Below are 21583 nucleotides of genomic sequence, written 5' to 3'. Positions count from 1 at the left end.
ATGTGTACTTTATAACACCTCTAACGCTGATCATTTGGGGTCTAAGAACACTTCAGCCAGGGTTTGCAGCCTTTCTTCCTCTCAAATGCTATAACATTAGCTCTCTCTTTTACCCAGTTACTCATTTTCATCAAAACCCTAGGGACCCTGATCTTTGAGATGTCTTCCTGCACCCCCCTACCAAAATGCAATTGAAACTAGCCAATAGATTCTGAAAGCTGAAGAAAACTAAGGAAAGAAACATGTGATGGTGTTTCCATACTGAATCAGGCTGCCACACTTTCCACAACTACAATGTTATGCATAGAGTCATCCTATAAAGTGGAGGAGCTCAGAAGAGAGACTTGCATAGTTTTAAAATATGGGAATAGGTCAACTCAACAACATTGGAAAAGCAAGGATGCTAGGAGGCTGGAAGAACAATAACAAAGCCTAACGTTTACAACAGGAGGCAGACATGAAAGCCAAATTGGAGGCAAAGAGATTGCAGTAGGAAAAATACAAATAATCACCACCCTGCCCATCATGTTTTAAGTGGATTCCGCTGCAAATGTCCTCTCAGTATGTGCTTTTGTGCAGGCAGGCAGGCAGGCAGGCTTTTGACATCAGATCTCCAAACCACACCAAACACACAAAAAAAGCATTATGAACCATTTTATACCTGATCAATTTTTACAAAATTCTGGCTGACGTCTACTTCACTGTTCGCTTTTGATGATGCCAGGCATCATGTTAGGCAAACAAGACAATGTTGTTCAAGGTTTCTTGAAAAAAAAATCTCCATTGTTGTTATTTGGCAGTTGGCTAAAAACACTGTACTGCAGAAAGAGCAAGTGATGAAACTACTGAGAAAAAGCACTGGAAACTGTTTTGTCAAAATGAGTACACGGAGACACATCTTACGCTTAATCTTGTTTCTGTCACTCACTTTCTGTATGATATGGGGTATGTTATTTTCATTTTCTGCTTAGTTTCCCTCATAATGAACTAGCCCATGGAACTCTCTTAAAATAATATTGTTTTAGGAAAGTTAGACAGTCAAATACAAGGCAGGAATATCCAGAGCTACCCAAATTAATGCAAAGGTTTTTGGAAGCACTAACAAACTTGTAATTTAGCACTGAACATCAATCGCCGCTCACAGCTGGAGTAAAATCTTGGTGGCAGGAAAAGGGGCTGCTGGAGCACTGTGGTACTCCTCACATCTTCCGTTGAAGCATTCAGTATTGAATTTTACCAGAGACAGAAGTGCAAGACTAAGCAAGCCACAGGCCTGAGTTAATGTGGCAGTTCCTGTTTTGCCTGTAGGGTGGACTGAATGGAGACACCATCACAAGTAGCGGGAGAGTAACACTTTGGACAGTAGCACAGGCATCTGACCTGTGGCTGCCGCAGACATCAGGTTGCCAGATTTTCTGAGGAGTAAGAAAATAACCACACTGTTTTGCAGACAATTTCTTTGTAACGCTGTAACCTCATATCAGCTTTCTGGAGGTAAAACTGGATGCCCAGAAAGTTTAAGACCATGACAAACTTGTTTCTTGTTACGTAACATTATGCAAAGTAAAATCGACCTGAGCACATGCAACTCCAAGTGCTGATCTTAGCGATACTCTCTTTTTTTCCAAGTCCAGGCTATAGCTTCATGTGACTTTTTTCACAGAATGTCAAACTATACACTTACTCACTGGTGTATATAATGCATGCTGGAAAGAAAAACAAGAGAGGAAGAGACCCAGCTTGGAAAAAGAACCATCAATTTTCTTTTCAAATGTAGCTGAACAGGAGAGTTAAGAGGGAACAGATTAATGAATCGAAGTGCTCAACTAGACTTCAGTATAAAATTATTATCATGTCCAGATGTTTGGTTTGCCTTTGACAGTTGTTTGAGGTTTCACTTACGTAAATACAAATATGCATCTAGTCTTAAGGCACCTACATGCATCTAAATTGCTTTTAAGAAACTGACCTTTACATATTCTACTCTCTAGATCACCTACAAGCTGAGGAAGATGGTGGTGGGGTTTGTTTAAACATTGAATACATTATTTAATAATAATTATTTAATAATAGTACACAATTAATATATATCAGTATTAATAAATGCATTCAACAGTTATTCCAGCAACAAACTGAAGAAGTTCTCAAGCCTACATGTTACAATGTTGTCCTGGATGATGACTTCAAATCCACGTAAAATTCAGGTGTATTAGATGTGCATGACTGACACCTTCAGAAGTTCTTTGCTGTTGGAAGCTTTTTAAAAGCCATTTAAAAATGGACTTCTTCCCTTGAAAGTATTACGTATATCTGATTACTGTGCAGCCAAGCTGAAATGCTCCCTCCATCTTCTGTTCCAAAACAGATGGCAACTACTGAGCAAGCTGGAATATTCTCTGCTTATAGTATTTAGCTTGCGGTTACGGACTTTCCAACATTCTGGGTTAGCACCACCTCACTAGAAAACTGCTGTAGATCAAGGAGGGCTAGCACAGCTGACATAATTCAGTCACAAACCAACCTCCCCATACTTAATAGCTTCTTGTGTCAGCATGTGTCCTAAGCTGAAACATCTCAGATTGAATTTGGCTACAACCTAAGAGTACAAGGATGTGTTTTGCAGATGAGGCTGGCAGGAAGAGAGGAACTTAATGTGGTCAGAGGTTCCAGAGGCAGTGGAAGTACTACAGCTGTTGATGCACTGAAGGTACAAACGAAGGTTTTGTATTTTTCACCCTTTGTTCGTCATGGGTTTGACACCTGGATTTTTACTTTGCAGTGTGCCACCACTCAAGTGGGAGAGGAGGAAAAATGGCAACATTTTCCTTAACATTTCTGCAAGCCTACCAAGACTGTACTATTCCAAAGTAAACAGCTACCCTGAAAACCCACATGTCATAAGCAATTGAATTCACCATGATTAGTAGTGAAATCATTATTCCATAGCATAGTTAATTACCAACAATTCTTCATTTTAACAAGTGACAGTAGGCCAGAGGCTTTCTTTTACATTCCACATAAAAATACGTCTATAGTGGTGTAGAAGGCAACTGATTTTAGACTTCTCAGACTGAAAAAAAAAAAAAAAAAGCTTCTTTAAAATTATAAATGATGGAAATCATACCTCTTTAAATGTGTTTTGGTAACCTTAGTTATTATTTTAAAACTAATCAATTTCTGTGTCTCAAATCGACTCTTCAAATCATGCCACTTGCTTACACAGGTTAGTATCAGTTCAAGAGTATTGAACATAAAACCTTCATTCATTTCAGCCTACCTTAAATTTTCTTGTTAGAAGTGGTTATGGGAAGTTCTAGTTGGGAGTGCTAACATGGTTTTAGGATAAACTCCAAACCCCTGTTTTCAAACCTCTCCCCTTCAGCTAGCAGACTGATGCAACTTCAGTGTAATTAGTTTTGGAGAAATATGAATTACAGAGACGTCTGAATACTTTTCATTATCTTGTTTAAACAACGTATGAATATAAAATAGAATCACAACCTTGGTGTACAGATTGCTTCAATGAGTTTTCAAATACAGACTTAAGAAAAGTCAGCAGTACTTCAATATATGCTTTCTCAAATAACATTTTAACATTTATCTTTGAAAGACTTATTGCTAATATGGTGATATGTTGTCTTTTACCAAGTGTTAACTACTGAGTGTCCAATAATACTGAATTCATCACTGAAATGCCATCTCTGGGCATTCTCTAGGGCATATATGTTTTCGTGGGGATTCAAGCATTAATCTGTTTTACTGGTTATAAAGAGATTAAATAGGTCTACTAGACTCAAACGGAAGCTGTTACAGGAAAAAAACAGCAGTTAACCTACTGATGTAGCATAAATACCTAAGACAATGAAGACTTGGTCATAAAAGCTAACACATTTACATACTTAAGATCTTGTTTCAGTTTTAGTCTTCTCTTGGTCTCAGGAAGAATGTGAAATACCAGAATATGAAAGATTGCCTGGCCGACAGCATTTCAGAAGAATCAGAAAGTAATCTTGAATAATGCAGTAGAAAAATTGCAAGGATCTCATAATTCCTTTTCCTGGTGGAAAAGATTCCAGTTGAAGGACGTTGCCTGTTCAAACCTTCTGGGAGAGAACATGGAGGATCCTAGTTCTTAAAAATGCTGTCAGATAAATCATGTCACTCATGTGACCCATGCAAAATCACAGTATGCTAAAGCTCCAAGCACATTAGCATTTAACAGAGGTTTCTGAAGGTCAAAAAGTCTTGTTAGTCACTAAATGAAGATTCACTGTCAGAACTGTCTTCTGCTTTCCCATCATCTCCCCAGGCAGGCACAGGGGCATTTGGGGTCCTGCAAGCAACAAAAATGTTTTATGTTGTAAATCACAGAAGGTGGCTAAAACACAAGCAACTTAGCAGGTAATGCTAATGTCCTTTTAGTACAACAGCATGCACTCTATTTCCACATTGAGCACATTAACTGCTTATGATTCACGAGCTCACACCTTTATTGGTATTGCTTCACTCACAACCAGAAGATAAACACTAGAAACTCACTGGACATCAAAACTCTAGCTGTGAGTTTGAATGCACACCTTTTAGTGAACTGTCATTATTGCCAACACTCAAAGAGTTGAAAGCAGGCAATACTGATTAATTCAGATTTTTTCAATTTTCTGAAGTTCTAAGGCTGAAAGGAACATCCTGTACACCATTAAGCAGTGTAAATAGTACGTGAAAATAAAAGACAGGATATGAACAATATTGTATCCAACTAAAACTGCAGGGATAATTTAGAGAAGCAAAAAAGAATTACTCAGAGTGGAATTTGGCTAGAACATTGGGTTAAATTTGACATGCAAGAGCAGCCATGGGATTTTTATTGACTATTAATGATCAGACCTCTTGTATTTAGTTTCAAAGAGACTATTTAAGATGGATCTTAACATTGTGTCAAAACATTTTCTCAGGGAATCTACTGGGAGTGAAGGGGAGAGAAGCAAGCCACCTAAAGACTAACCCTACTGACTGAATATGCAGGCTCTCCCTGGAGTCTCCCTCCTAAGTACATAATGAGTTTGACAACATAAGCAAGGCTGAACCTGCTAAATTCTGAAATGCAGGTAGAAAATACACACACAGTTATACTTGAGGAAGGAGAATAATGATCTTCACAGACACTAGCTTCCTGTATGATGGTTAACTGCTCTCTGACAAAATATTTTAAACTAAGGCAGTAATTTTTTTATTTGTCCTGTTGTTATTTTTCTTGGGGCTACCCCCCCTGTGTGTTATGCCACAGAATTTCTCTTCCAGCTTTGGTTCTATTTATTATAACTTCTGTCAGAAATCCCTTAGGTACCTTTAAAATGTTTCCAAACATCGTGGGTACAAAAATGAGAAGTCTATTAAAGAGTTGCAAGAGAGCCTGCCCCCTTACCCCTGCACACCTCTAAAATAAATTAAGAAAGCATTTGCTTTCTCATGCAAATACCACTTCACAATATTATTCCTTGTTGCCATGGTAATGACAAAACAGAAGAGCTGTGCAAAGACATGTGATCTGGAGAGAAAAGTGCAAAAACTCTCCTTCAGTAAGGAGAGGAAGATGGCAACAAATTCCTTTAGTTTGTGAAAGCAGGGCAAACTATCCCTGAAATTGTAGACAGGCAAGAGAGGAAGGATAAGAAACAAAAGCTGAAAATAAATAAATTGAGAGCTTGACAGAATAGGCAGTTTTCAAATTCTGTAAAATGTTGAGAAAGGAGCAACAACAGCTGAAGGAAGAGACTATAAACAGCTCCATACTATTAGAATTAGAAGCTCTGCAGCCACAAAAAACACCCCACGCTCAGTCACTGGCAAGCAGCTGGGAGAGTCTGCAGTAAGCAGCTGAATGTAAGGCAATAAATACATTTTCCTAATTTTCACTGGGATTGAATCAGTAGGCCTAAGGAACCTGAAGACCCAAGAAAAGTGCTGTGAAGGGCAAGATACATATATAAAAAAAACCAACCAAAACCCACAAAACTATGACATTGAGACAAGAAATCAAGAAAACTGAAGAAAAGTCAGTCCTGGCTCCTTAAAATATTATGCACCTTGCCAAATAATTAGGGTTTGTTAACCAGGTGGATTTGCTATACAGTTTTCAAACCACTAACACTTTAAAGAAAATCTGCCTAAGCATTAGTGGTGCACAGAATGTTTGAAGATAGACTTTGAGACCAAAACCCAAATATATTCCATGAGCCCAAATCCACAGTAGTAACATTTCTGTCTTAACCAAAACCAGACAACATAAAAGTAGGTAGGCTTTTAATAAAGCTTTGGAAATGGTAACCTATTATCTTACTTTCATCTACTGTAAAAATACATCCAAAACAGAGACAACAGCAGCACTTATAGAAAATGTATGGACCAGTAATGCAGACTAAAAAATACAGCACATTACACATGCATACAGTAAAACCATGCTAGATAACCCTGTCTAACATTCTTACTTGTGGGTTGTTTGTTTGTTTTTTTTTTTATTTCTATTTATTTCTATTTCTTATTCAATCAGTAAATATATCAAATAAGGAATAACTACTTTAGGTTTATTTAGATACCAGGATGTAGCTGGGAGATACAGCGATTCAACACGTGATTCTACTTCAGTTTTCTTACATTTTGTTTTCTTAAGCAAGTCACTAGTTTCAGAACAAGCCTTTCCAAAACATACAAAGAATTCACTGGAAAGAAGCAGTAGACTTTCACTGACAGTTTCTGAAGAGGATGCAAAAGTGTTTCAAACAGTTTAGTGGCTATAATGGAAGATTGAAAGTTAATATTTTCATCAGTTTAACAAATTCTGTGAAACAGTCAGTAAAACTAAATTGCATGTCAAATGTAAAATAAGCCTAAAATTCATCGTTACGGCCAAATAGCTTTGCAAGAGAGTATCTATTCTTAGTAGTCTTTCACATCTGGTTAGCTCAATCAACAGTCACTATTTCAAACTGCTGACTTCAATTTACACTGAGGGAATCTGGAAGCAACTGTGCTGTCCCTCATGCATCCAGCAAAATAAAATAAAAAGTTTGTTCTTATTACTCTACAATGATGACATTTTGTTGTTAAAATGTTGAAAGAATATATGTGTGAAAAACTTCAGTTTCTAAACAAAACAGTGAAAACAGCTGCTGGGGTATTATTTGAACCCTCATCTCTAAATGTGCACTGTCAAATGTTACCTTGTCATTTCTATATCCTTCAACTGCACCACCTCTGCTTGGTGTGGAAGAAGTCCTTCTGTTTCCTCTCAAGTCTGAAAGGTAAGGCCCTGCAACGTTCTGTTTGTGAAGGTGCAGTAACTACTCATTTATATTCCAGTCTCTATATTTCCTAGGCCTTGGACTAGACAGAACTGAGAAGACAGCTCACTGCTGAGATTGCACCCCTCCTCCCTTGATACTCATGGCTCTCTTCAGACCTATGAAATGCTATAAAATTCTCCTAATTTTTTTAAACACAGGGCTGTGTTCCAGCCCTACTGAAAGTTACAAATTACTTACTCGAGAAGATCTGGATTTAGCCCTTCAGAAATCATTTTGTTTCGTATTGCCATTACAGGAACACCCTGTGTAGGAGGAGAAAGAATAATATGAAGCTACTGGACACAAACAGGTGAACTAAATTCCACACAACTATATGCATTCCACACATTTATTGCTGAACAAGACTGTGGAGTGATAATCTTGCTTGCCATCAGTTCTGAACACAGATGCAAGAAATGACTGAGATTAAAGGCCCTTTCAATCCTCCTTATATTTAAGTCAAAACATGCAGAGAAAGTTGCAGAGAGAGAACTGAAAATTCATGCACACAAAATAAGGAAGCCTGTTATGTATATGGATGAGAATGTGAAGAAAGCACAAAGTAGCACAAAGAGAGCAGAGAGCAGTTGTGCTAGAAAGGTACGGAAGACTCCTTGGAGATGCTGAAATTATGGCCAGAGAGGAAGACCAAGAAAGTGCATCTGCTACAACTCTGGAAAGATACCCTAAGGCAGAGCTAAAAATTGCAAAAGTCTTTAAAAAGGAAGCAGAAAAAAAGGCAAACAGAGCATGAGAACAGAAGCACAACTTAAAAGTGATTCTTCTGAATACAAGTGCTTGTACGGTCAAGCTAGAATCTTCTATGACTTGTGGACAGATTTTAGCCAACTATGTATGCATTTAAAAAATTCCTTCTTTTGACTACAAGTCCTTCCACATCTTCTTCATCTTATTCAGCACCACCTAAACACCCCCTCATCTTGGATCGCATACCCAAGCATGCTGACACACATTGTCTTATGAGAGACACTCCAACAAACTGCTCCCATGTTTCCACTAGCACTGCTCAAACATAACTTGTTGCTTTGCCATCCCCTCTTGCAAACCACCAGAAAAATCACCTGAAGCACGCATGCCATAACAGAAGGAACAATTAAAAAAAAAAAAAAAAAACAACAAACAACAAAATTTCTGATCTCCAAGAGACACAATTACTGGTGGTCTAGGAAATTCAGCACAGACCTCAGAACCTAAATGAAAAGTAGTGCAGGATTATTTTGGCACAGGACAACTACCTTTTATCCAAAATAAGTAAAATAATGATAAAATAAAGGGCAGACATGACTAATGTTCCAGAGAAGCATGTGGTACCAGTGACAGTTGCAATTGCTAACCTGGCCAAGTGAGAGCTAAGCTAGCTGTCTTACTCCTTGTGCAGTTTCACAGTAAGACTCACCATCAATACCTGTGCATGCAGGTTCTGGAACAGCATGCAGACAGGTACATAGTTTTAGCAATCTATTAAGTGTATCAGCAAAAATGTGACTCAAATAGTTGCAAAGTGTCGGCTTGTAATAAAGAATTTCTCAGTAATTCACAACTAAGGTTCGTGACAATTTAAAATATTCTAGTCTAGGTTTGGACACCAGGGATTGTGTGTCTATACATTGTCTTGTACTATCTCATGTTTCTTCCCTCACCTGACGGCTCTTAGAGTTCCTGTCCCCAACTCAGAAGTCACTGATGAAGTGTTTATGCATCAGTTCAAACTATGTGAAAACAAGACTGAGTCAGATCAAGCAAAGAATAATTTGTAGTTTTTCTTTCAATGAAAGGGAGCTTGGTGTATGATCCTCTAAGAATGGGCTGGAAACCGTTACATTTTTGTATCCCCACTTGGAGAAGTGTTTTATTCCAAAATTGTACCTATATCTGTTTATATTACAATTAGGGCATTACAATTGCTTTATCTTTCACACTCCCAAAAGCTTTAATCTGTAAAATCAGACCCTAATGGTGCTGTGTCCCTAAATCTTACTAAAATAAAACCAACAACTATTTTAAACCTAAACAGTAACTACATTGATCATTCAGGTCCACTGAAATGGCACAGGTGTACTTTTCTAACACAGGAGTGAGTACTAAATATCCACTGCATCTGTTCTGCCCAGTTAAGATTTGAAATAATCCAAATCACCACACATACTCCAGCCCTGCTCCCAGCCTGCTCCTGCAGCTTGGGAAATGTGCAGGTCCTGAGGAAGTCACAGTGCAAGTAGCAATCTTGTTGCAAAACAGATTTTGGTTCTCTGTAGTGCAGAAAGTGCTGGCAATTCCTGAAGAACAGTGCGCTCTCCATCTTTAGTTTTTATTTCAGTTCTTTAAAGGAAGTACCAATCTGTATCAGGGCAGTCAGTAATCATGTTAAGAGTATTTGTAATTTAAGTTTATCTGAAATCTTATAGACTGCTCCTCTCACAGTGTCAACAGAAGTGTTCTGAACACTTGCAGTGAGTATAACACTGTTTTTATACGGTTTGCTTGAATATTATTGGTGTATATTTAAAAACCATGAATTTAGTATGCCCAACTTTCCATTGAAATGAGAACGTCACTACTTCACAGAACAGCTCTTTAGTGCAAAAGAAGTATCTCTTCATTGTGCTAATTCTTGAATACTACAAATATTGTAATAAATAAATAACCAATTCAAACAAATCTTCGGCTAGAAATTTAATTTGGGCAAATAATTGACACCAACTGTAATACCTGAGTGGACGGGAAGACAGGTTTGGCAAATACAGGAACACACATTAATTTGTAGTATGTTAGTTTGACTTTCCTACCACACTGTTTACAACTGGCAGAGGAGTCACCAGGAACTGCCAGTACAAAGGATAAATGTGGAAAGTGAGATCTCACTTCTCTAGCAGACACCAAAAAAAAAAAGAAAAGTCAAAATAATTAGCCCATCCAGCACTTTTACATCCACTTTGAAGCCTGGCATCAGATCAATACACTAACATAGTGTTCTCCTCTCTGCTCTTACCCCATTGCTAGGTTTCCAAAATGGTTTGTAATAAGCTACCCATAAAATGACAATTTGTGCCCGAAATAAAAAATAAAGTCTGGAACATCATCAGAAGTACCAAGAACACCAATTATAATAATTGCTCTGAAGAGGGAGTGAAATCATGAAGTTAGTTTTTTGGAGGAAAATTTCCACTGACAGCTTGAAAATGAGGATAGTTTTGCCTTTTTTTTTCCTCTTTGTTTCCAATCTCATTTTTTAGTTTGTGAATGTGAAAGAAATCTGCTCTTGGAGCTCCAGGACTCACTGAGAGCCTCCCATTGTCCTTTTTGCTCCTTCATTAGTTTTAACACACGTAAATATTGAAATTACATTCACTTATTTCCTATTTATCTGTATAACAACCCACAGATAAGAGGCAAATAAAGCCTACATCATGAATAACAGGAAACTGAAGTGGAACCAAGTAGCAAATGCAATACTTGCATCTCTATTTTGAACCCTACACAAGTATCAAATACTCCTGGCTCTGGACTATACTAGCAAAGTTGTATTTTGCACCCTACAGCAAAACCAAAATATAATCATATCTGTGTGTATGGAATGACACCAATCCTATTGGAGCAGCTACACTTTCAGTGGCATCTTCTGTGACTCCAGCTACTATCACTCTGTATTTACACATCTTCACACCCTCAGTTCAAGCATATTGGCAGAATACATTACATCAGCTTATTTATTAGAAATGTCCTAGAAATATTTGTATATAATCCTAGCTTAAAGATTACTGTTGCAACATGTGTCTTCAGACATTTAATGTTCACTTACTGTATGTGCCATTCCACATAAGAATAAGGGAAATGACTCACCACTTGTACCATTTTGAGATATCTGGCATATCTTGGATCCTTGGACACAGTTATGACATTTTCTGTTACTGCCTCCGTTTTCTGTAAGCCTTCTTCATGCATACTGTTCTGCTGTACAGAAAGAAGGTAACATTTTTTTCATAAGGTATGCTAACCAGAAGCATGCAGAGATTTCAATCCATGAAGTTTGTGATTTGAGGGTAAAGTGCAACTTTCTTTTATCAAGATCATTCTGATCTACGCTCATAGCATCAGAAATTTCCAAGATGTATGAATACACAAACCACAGCTTGATCATTATTGACTGTTACAAGTGTGACTTTCTACTTTCAGTCACCATTTTAAATTATGACACACCTGAGGGGAAAAAAAAGCCTATAACTGCCCTGTTAAGTTTGTTGTATTTAATGAATAAAACAGAACTATATTTAAATATTCACAACTTTTTTTTAAAGTTTGTATCTCTATATCTCCTCTAGCAGTCCATTACAATTTTTCCTCAAAATATTTGATTCCCTGGCAAGTGCTTCATACAGAAACATATTTTTATAAAAAATGGACAACATCACCAAAAAGTAATTAAAAGAAGCTATAGTACTCCTCAAAGGACAACATATTTGATGTTAAACTAACCCGCTGAAAGTAGCCCTGGAAATCTCCTTTCAGGAACAGCCATTCAAGAGACACATTTCAAAGAAAACGAGTTAACTGGGAGTCGTTTTGTGGCATGACTGAAACATGCAATGCTAATTGTCCATTCTGTCTCCCATGTTGTTACAACCTTCAACAGGCAGGGAAAAGCAGCAGAGTACTCCAGCTGCTGCTGCTCCACAGCAACCTCCACCAAATAGGAGGGTTCATTCACTTTTCATTCAGTCCCTTGATGTAATTAGCATTCACGTTCTAGTGTGAAGAAGGAGGCATTTAAGCATTAGATTTGAGTTAGTTCTAATTATTTAAGCCACATATTGAAGAAACAGTATACTTTACTTTGATTTAAGACACTTAAACCAGTTCTGTTAGTAAAAAAATGTAGTTTTAGATCTTTACAGTCGATTGATATAGAAAGGTACATTCCTTCAGTGTATCAGTTATGCTTCATTACTTACTGCAGACTGAGGTGATACAGCTGGCTGTTGATCCGTAGTAGCTTCTGCCACAGGACCATTTGTAACACTATTTATATTTGTACTGGATACTTCAAATTTGACATCCTCTAGGCCAGGAATAGAGGATAACTGTATGAATAAAACATCATCAAAAAAGCATTAAGCATATCATAATTGCACACATACAATAAAAACTGCTTACCATACACTCCCCAGATAGGTTTCACATTAGTAACATTGTAAACTTTTGTCACTAGTTTTGGTATATTGATTGACAAAAAAAAAGATTCTTCTATTCAGGTGGCTTCTACAACAAAAAATCCCAAGTCTCTCCATGAGCGTTTTCACTGTTAGCCCAAGCGTGCAGCGCAGGAAAGGCCTCAACACATCCCCAGCATTTTGCTACTACACTTACCAACCAGGCAAGAGCCATAACATCTTCTCTACTTCCTCTGCAGTGGAAGAAATCATGACAAGAACAGCTCTACTACCTAACAGATCGATTACTAGTTACAGATTTTGCAATTTTCTACATCTTTTTTCCCGTTCAGTGTTTAACAGAGACAAACTCAACACTTCTAGCATGGTTACTTCCTTTCCTCTGTGTCAGCTACATGCACAATGTTGAACAATGTCAGTGTCAAGGCATGCAAAGAGAGAAATTGCCATGCAAGCATTTTGTATTAGCTCCTTCAAATCAATGAGAACTTATTTGCTCAATCCAGACTATGAAAAGGAAGCTAGTTCAGGCAATCTAAGAGGCTGTCACTGTTAAAAGACAAAGCTGTGCATATACAAACCTTTGCATCCAAAATATTGAGTGTCGTTTCAATTTGCTGGATACGGAGAGAGAGTGCCGACAATTTCTAGAACAGAAAACAATTAGGAAGGGGAAACACCCTCCTGGGCCACTTACACGTGTAAGTCAGTTCACATCTAGCTGAACAAAATCACTTTCATCCTCTGTCTGCTAAAGGCAAAGTATAAATGTGATGACAACATTATCAAACAATGAAGCAATGACATCCACTTTTATTACAGTGGTTCAAATTTTAAGTATTTGACTGGGCAGTTAGCTTTCCCAAATGATGACTGACAGAAATGAGGACAGACTATCTACAAAAGAAAGCCAAAGTAAACAGGGTATTACTTTAGACAACTGGAGAACAGTGGTAGACATATTGTACTCTTGCAGGTATCAAAACATCCTTCTTCAAAATTTTTCCAAACATGGAAGACAAAAAGATGGGATGTGTGTGTATGTAACTGAGCAAATAGAAAGTATTTATAAAAGTGATTAAAAGTCCTATACATTCAAAATGCACAGTGAACCAGAACTACCCAGAAGCTTTTTATCCTCCAGGTGCACCTCAATCAAATTTTGACACTTTTTTTTTTCTAAATTAGTCTAGTAGAACTGTCACTCTTTTAACTAATTGCTACCATACTCCACCAGACCTGTCCAAGTCAAGTTGGCTAGCATACTGGCTGGCAGATATATACCACTCTGACAGCTTTCTGGCATACTGGCAAGATTCTGCCTGGCTCTGAAGCAGAACTTTAACACCCTAAGAAAATGCTGTTTCTGCCAATATGCTAGAAGAAGTAAAAAGAGACTGACAGCAGTTAGTCTTTTTGGATAGTGCCCTGACTTGTTTACAGATGGTTCTTTGTTCATGAAGAGCAATTTTTTCCTACTGAATGGTACTATGTGCCCTATATGTAGCTGGTGAAACAGGAAGAAAGATGTACAAAAGTTTTATAGCTTTATAGGCAAGTTTAACTAGACAAGAGCAAAGAAATTTAGAGTTAAGCATGGCATGAGCCATGATTTTGAACTTCTGTTGATTCAGACTAGGACTTTTCACATTAAAACCACTTTTGTACTTCATAAATAAAAATATTTTTTCCGAGGAGTTTATAAAGCAAGTATTTAGTCTCTTGGGTAACAACACAGTTAGGTTAAGTAATAATTTTTATTAAAATTACTTCACAGAGTTGCTGCATGATGAAGATGGCTTTAAATATATGTGTTCTGATTTCCATAGTGCCTATGCAAGAGGTAATCTTGAGATAATGTGACAACTGAGTTTTGGACAATTGACAACAGCATCACTAGGCTTCTACACTGTCCCATGCATCAAGTTACACTAAGTTTAAAAATCTAGAAAAAAAATAATCTTTTTTCCCCCCTCTGAAGCTCCATATGTTGATGCGGTAAACAAATTTTATACTTGTCATGGGTCTGGCTCTAAACTTTACTAAAAAATAACAGAATTTCTCAGATGACAAGGCTTAGTCTAATTGGATTTGACTGCTGCCCTAGCTCTGCTGGCTAGGGCTATATAATAGTCTTTGTTGAATAAACCGGGTAACAGTTACAAAAAAAACCTGCTAATGACAAAAAGGTTAAGCTCAAAGTCACATCAGAAAAACATACTTTCTACAAAGTAGGAAGCTCTCTTGCCCTGTTCAGGGGATATTGTCCTGTCAGTCTGGTAGATTTCCACTGACACTAAGGTGACCATAAAAATGCTTACACGAAATATTTTTATTTTTCTTTTTTTACATGACATTAAAACAAATTGCTTTATGTTACAATTGCCAAAAATGTCCTTTCTTCCTGCATCAAAATTATTTACATTCAGAGCTCAGTGTATAACCCTTTTAAATTAAAGCAGTAAAATCTAGAAGCAAGTTTTAATGCAATATGCTGGGACACAAATGAGAAGGTACTGATTGTCAAAATGGATTCAGCACCACAGGAATATGGCATCCTTCTTCCTAAATAAGACATTGTCTTTAGATGGGGCTGCTCAGAACAACTCACATGTATCAAAAAGTTCAAAGACTGTGCCAAGTACAAAAGTTTATGGAAACAGGATTAAGTGTGGTATAATCAGCAGTTCATGTGAATATATTGGTGAAAAAAAAATCTCTTAAGCACTTACTCAAGATAAACCTCAAACAGAAAAAAATAAATTCTAAGCTACCAGTATTATTGCATCAAAGACATTGAAGTGAATGGTTCTTATTTCTATGATATTTTACTGTATAAATTGAAAGATAGAAAATAATAATCAACATACCTCTTCACATACCGTAGAAAAGCGGTTGAGAAACTGCACCGTGTGAACCACAAACTGGTTTAGAAATGCTACAGTTCTTTTCTGCTGTATAGCAGGAACCTGCATTAAATAAGAAAACTAGATTAGATGCCAATTCTTACATTTGGATTCAAATGCCTGTTAAAAAAAGCAAATGTTTTAGGAGAAGCTATTTCAGAATCTGCTCTATGTACATTTGCTATGAATGCATACATATACTAACATTTTTTTCATGCATGTATGCATACATATATAAAGCCTTTTTCACTAAAAAGCTACTAACATGATAGCTGAAAAGTTGCAGGATACATAGAAGAGCCAACATGATCCACATAAATGAAAGACTGTTACCTTAATTTAAGAAAATAATTTCAGATTAGATTGGGAACAGTCCCGAAATCAGTGTTGTTGTTGTTTTTTTTTAAAACACAGAGGAAATCAGAATCTTTCCTTCCAAAGCTCAAGAAGGAAAAGAAAACTTGGTCATTCATACACTCAGTTATAACCAACAACATAACCAAGGAGTAGTGAAATTACTGTCTTGGTCTTCAATGGCTACCAATACCTTTTCTTATTTGCAAGCCCAGACTATCATGAAATTACACTTCAGTGCCAGTCGTCCAAGCCAGATCTGATGCATGTATACTTTTCAGACTAAAAGGTAGAATACATTTGTTAAAAAAAATGTCTGGTACTTATAATGTAACAGACAGTTGGCATTTTTATTTGAACTGCTATCTAAGACTGGAATTGGAAACATTCACACATTTATGCATAAAATTACAGTGCCTCAGGTTTAATTACCTTGGACAACTGTTTAAGTCTTAAACAACACACAGGAAATTAGTCTATGGAATTGTAATTGGTTAAAGTGAATGATTTACAAGTGAAAACAACTGCAGTCAGGCTTCAGCTGTCCTGAGCAAGTCTGTGAACACAGTGACTCTCTGGGTCTTCACCTCCTCTTTAAGTCTTCCATTTGTCAGTGTAGCCATTCACTACACTTTGCCTGCCTTAAAAAGTCCTCCTTTTTGGTGAGACTTCTGTTGATGTTCTCTCAAGTTTTCAGTCTGGGGACCTGTATGGCAGGCTTTCCTCAACTTCAATTGTGTAGTTCTAACACTGTTAAACAGGGTTTACGACCTGATGACAAGCTTATGGAGTAGCAACCAGGATCGATGGGTCATTGGGGCATCTGGGACTGCTCTATCATTATGTCCATATTTGAGACATAAAACTAAAACATGTTTGTGCGTGATTACAATCCAGGAATAAGCAGCTTTGAACGGAATTTACCTCACCGTTTTATGACAGAAACGTTTTAACATTTAATTCTAATACTGCCACGAACATTGTAGCAAAACATCCCTGGCAAACAGTAACACCGCGCTCCTGGAGACACAGCTCAAGATAAAACCCCGCTGTGGGAACTCGGCCGCTGGTACAAAGACCGCAGGTGCTGACGATATTGTCTCCGTAGCCCCCAGCATGTCACCCTAGGACCAGCTGTCCTGGCCGAGGCCGCCCGGGGGTCCGGCGAGGGAGCGACCGGGCTCAGAGGCGAGCGCCACGGCCAGGCCAGGTCGGGCCGGGAAGCGGAGGGGGTGGGGGAGGGGGGGGGAGAGATACGGCTCGCCCAGCACCAGGGCCAGCGCAGCCGTCGCCTGGGTGGAAATGGGACAGCTCCGGACCCCTAGGCGACCACAGCCCATACCTTCGTGAGGTCAATGCCGGAGCCCACTATAGGCAGCCCGTCCTCGTCCATCCCCGCGCGTCTGAGGCCGCGGAACACAAAGCGACCCCACGCCCAGCGGCCACCTCCCGCCGCACCCCGGAAGCCTCAGCGACTCCGCGCGTGACTTCTTGACCTCGGCCCGGAAACAAAACGCGCGCTACGGCGAGCGCGCGGCTCTGGCGCTGCGCAGGCTCCGGCTCCGCTCGCGGGGCAAAGCACCATGGGAAGCGCAGTCCGAGGGAGAGAGGAAGGTAGGAGCCGCTTCGGTGAGCTACGGTGCCGCATGTTCTTACCGCACCTCCTACCGCCTCAGCCCGTCTCTTTATAACCCACCTCTGTGGCAGGGCGCTCTGCAGACCAGTCCGTCTGTTCCTGAGGTATAAATGCGCAGCTTCCCCCAAAACCTGTGTGGTTTCATGTGTAAATCGTCTCGGCCGGGCTGGGGGAGTTGTGGGAGAGTTAGGGAGTGGCGAAGGGGTACCCGTGGCGAGAGGGGGATTCTGAGCGTAGCTCTGCTTCAGGTCACACTGACTGTCCACTGGGGTGTACTTCACAGGTTCAAGGCCCTGGATAACGCAGGTCGTGAAGGTGAAACTGTCTTCCCCAGTAGCCAGATGTCAAAGTAATAATGAAAAAAGTCAGTGACAAACTGTTTCTGTGCTTTTATGCATAGAGTAGGGAAGGGCCATACTTTGAATACTGAAAATAAGCAAGCACTGAATGACATAGGGATCTTCCGAAAAAGACAAAGGCGTGGCTGCAATCGAGTTTGGAAAGATTGCCGTACTTCAATGCTTACACAAAAGCAAAAAAGTAAAGGTAAACCTAGCTGTGGACTAATTTTTGGTTTACTCAGCAATACCTATCACTACTTCCACTTGATTTCTAAGCTTAGGGTATAAGTAGGGCTATTCCTTTTCAGCCAAGGAACCTCAGTAGTACCTCCAAGAAAAAAGGGGTAACAGTCTAGGTTTGCAAGTGTTCCTCAGGAAAAAAATCCTAACTGGAAAATAACCAACCTGTTGCTTGCTTGGTTTTTGTTGTTGTTATTTGTTTGCATACTGGAGTAGTGGCTTGCATTATTTTTCTCTAGGACAGTTTCAAAGGACTGATCAGACCATTTAGATGTATTTAGGCTGTTTAGTCTTGAGAAGACTGAGAGGGGATCTGATCAATATCTAAATATGTGAGGGGTGGGTGTCAGGAGGAGGGGGCCAGGCTCTTTTCAGTGGTACACAGTGATAGGACAAGGAATAGTGGGTTCAAACTAGAACATAGATTTCACCTCAACATGAGGAGAAACTTTACAGGGAGGATGACAGAGCCCTGGAACAGGCTCCCCAGGGGGGTTGTGGAGTCTCCTTCTCTAGAGACTTTCAAAACCCACCTGGATGCGTTCCTGTGTGGACTATCGTAGGTGATCCTGCTTTGGCAGGGGGGTTGGACCTGATGATCTCTTGAGGTCCCTTCCAGCCTCTGATATACTGTGATGTGGGGTCTGAATACAAAGATAGGTTGAACCACTCTGATGGGTTGTATCATCAAAAAGGGTTTCCCATCTCTATCACTGCCCATTTGTCACTTATAGCACACAGTGATCCCTTCCTTAAGACGGTACAAAGAGCCACCTTGGCAGAGAACTAGCTTTAGAGGATGATCTGGTTTTGCTTTGTTCATGCATTGAATCAAATTGGACAGAGTGTGTGTCAAACAGCAGAATCTGGTGAGCAGACTTAGTAAGAATTTGTGTGCTTCTGTGGCAAGTGATAGGACAAGAAGAAATGGCCTCAAATTGCACCAGGGGAGCTTTAGATTGGATATGTAAAGAAGCTTCTTTACTGAAAGGGTTATCGCCCTTCCAGGTGTTTAGAAGATGCAGAGATGTGGTAATGAGGGACATGGCGTAATACCTGACTTCACAGAGTTAGTTCATGATTAGACTGGACGATCTTTTAAGGTTTTTTTCCAACCAAAACAATTCTGTTTACTAACTTCTGGTTGTACATACATTGTTTTTACTTGTTTGCTAAAATACTACAGCAAAGTCGTTTTGCTCATACTCTTTGACTGAGCAACCTGTGTGTCATACTCTGTTTTTGAGTAAGGACATGTAACTTGGCAACTTCCCCCATCTCCAAAGGAAGGACTGGATGTTAGCACATGAAATGCAGTTGGTTGAAACTACCTTGTCGAAGTTCTCTAGTTTAATCTGTTTAAGTTATCCAAGCAAATTATAATACCACCTTTATTACCTAAAAGCCCCCAGCTAATTTATATTCAAGAATTGATCTTATGTACCATTGACTGTCCATAATACAAGTTTTGCCGGCCATACCACAGAAATTTAATAATGCAAATGCTCCATCAAATCTTAACTGAAGCTCCTCATCTGTTAAGCTGGGCAAGAAAGCTCACAAAAATATGCTCTTCAGTGAACTTTTTGGTACTTCCCGCTTTTAATTTGGCAAAAAAATATTACATAGAAAAGGGAAACACAGCACTTTCTCTCCCAACTGGAATTAGGAAATGTAGGATGTGAAAAACACAAGTAAAAATGTGTGAACTGAACTAGTTTGTTAAACTGGAACTATTTATGACTGAACACCCAGTGAAAGGATATATAAAAATTGAGTGATACCCAGATTTAGAGAGTGTATGGTTTGAAAATGTATTTTGTACCAGCCCATCCTGGATGACAAATGTCAAATAAAGGAATAAATACTGTACAGTCTGTAACTTACATAGGGTATAAACTGACAGAAGGTATGTGTACATTTATATGCAGGTATTTAAAAACACAAACATGGAAGTGCAGCTTTCAGTGAAAGGAACACTGTTTAATAGTTACTGAAACGTGGTTCAGTTGAACATTTTGAAGATGTTAATTGATCAAAGTTTTATCTTCACTAGTAAAAAACACTGTCTTGCAATCACAAGGTTTTTAGTGTCATTAAAAAAGTAGGGGCAACAGCACTGAAACTGATCTGCTCTGTAAGTTCTATATTGCACAAAATCAGAGCCTCTAGTCAGTTGCAAAAGAAAACTGCGCAAGCTGAAAAGAAACTGGCAAGTGCTACTGTAACTTAGAGTGTTCTTAGGCATTTTGTAATGCTTATATACTATTACAGGTCCCAAGATGCAATATTCTGTTAGAATCAGCACAGAACTCAAATAGCTATACAACTGAGAGGGAAGTTAAAGAAACAAAAAGCTGATCCCCAAAATTTTCCAGACATAGTGTTACCTGATCCTCCATAGGGGCAACAGTTGTTTTTAGTAAGGTGGTCCAATGAACAGCTGAAAAGGTCAGAGTGTGGATTAACATTTTTTTGATTTCCCATGGAGTCTTCTAAATCCATGCTTGCAATGAGTATTCTGGCAAAGCTTTCTATATGAAATTGATATTGCCTCAATGATATTTCCCTCCACTGAATTACAAAAGAAAAAAATAAACCAAAACAAAAAATTCCCCTCAATAACATAGGAATGTCAGAATATGCAGAAATTTAGCAAACAGGTTCAAGAGAATTATCAATTCTTGACAGTTAATAGACTGAGAAATACAAATGTCAGGTGTTATATAGGTTTATTTAAAAAAAATAAACAAATGAATTGATAAATGGTTTGTAGTTCTCTGAAAACAGTTTTTCAAGTTTCAATTTTCCAAGTACTGTGGTAAGGCAGTGTCAGAGGATTAACTAATTATTTTGTTCTGTACAGAACATGCTAAAAACATTAGCTGCCTTTTTTTTTTTTTTAATAATTCTTAAATACACATTTTATGCTGGAAAAAGAAGTAATACGAAGAGCCTTGAACTGGGCATGATTGTTCCAATCCTTGGTAAATAGTTTTAAGCAGTTAAAAAGAGAGTATTAAAAATCAGCATCCTGGCTTCTGAAGTAACTATGGGACAAAGTAATTTCTGCTCTCTTCCCCCCAGAATTTTAAGCAATTCTAAATAAAAATGTCTTAATCAAAATGCACCTGCACATACCTAATGCAAATTCCTTTTATCAGTATGGATACTAAGTGCAGTGTATAATGTTCTGCATAGCTAAGTATATGGAAAGCTTTGCTTTGAGAGCTGACAGAGAAAAAAAATTAAAAATCTGTTTCAGGATATCCCCAAAGATAATAGTGCCCCTATCCAAACCTTTCTCTCAGACCCACATAGAATTTTAGTTGTGTTAACCATGGATAAAAGGTGAACGAAGTGCTGTATCTTGAACCATCCTCCAGTTTGCTTTTTTTACAGTTTAAGCACACACAAGTCAAGATTGGAACCTATGAGGAACTTTGTATCCTCCTTTTAGCTGAATTTTGTTGGCAGTTGAAAAGCATAATTTTTCAAGAATAAAAAATTATGAGTAATAAAATATGCTTTACTTTTTAAGAGGTGGCTGTAATCTCATTTTTGCAGTCCTAATTCT

At 38.5% G+C, this 21583-nt stretch overlaps 1 protein-coding gene across 2 annotated transcripts; it reads right to left on the bottom strand.

Moving 5' to 3' along the window:
• Positions 1 to 3492: 3492 nt before the first annotated feature.
• On the bottom strand, positions 3493 to 17182 carry WASHC3 (WASH complex subunit 3). 2 transcript variants are annotated; one of them, XM_054386663.1, is made up of 7 exons: positions 17132 to 17182; positions 15400 to 15498; positions 13111 to 13176; positions 12329 to 12439; positions 11202 to 11312; positions 7539 to 7603; positions 3493 to 4333 (listed from the first exon to the last, which is right to left on the bottom strand). In XM_054386663.1, exons 1-7 carry the CDS (start codon positions 17180 to 17182, stop codon positions 4249 to 4251), a joined length of 588 nt encoding a protein of 195 aa, XP_054242638.1. In that variant the 3' UTR covers positions 3493 to 4248. The 2 variants fall into 2 exon arrangements, with proteins under 2 accessions (XP_054242638.1, XP_054242639.1); XM_054386664.1 differs by having other exon boundaries at positions 12332 to 12439.
• Positions 17183 to 21583: the final 4401 nt, after the last annotated feature.

This window comes from Indicator indicator, chromosome 14, assembly GCF_027791375.1.
Source record: "Indicator indicator isolate 239-I01 chromosome 14, UM_Iind_1.1, whole genome shotgun sequence".
Taxonomy (NCBI): Eukaryota; Metazoa; Chordata; class Aves; order Piciformes; family Indicatoridae; genus Indicator; species Indicator indicator.
The sequence above is the reverse complement of the archived record's forward strand: the minus strand, read 5'-3'. Positions and strand labels throughout refer to the sequence as shown.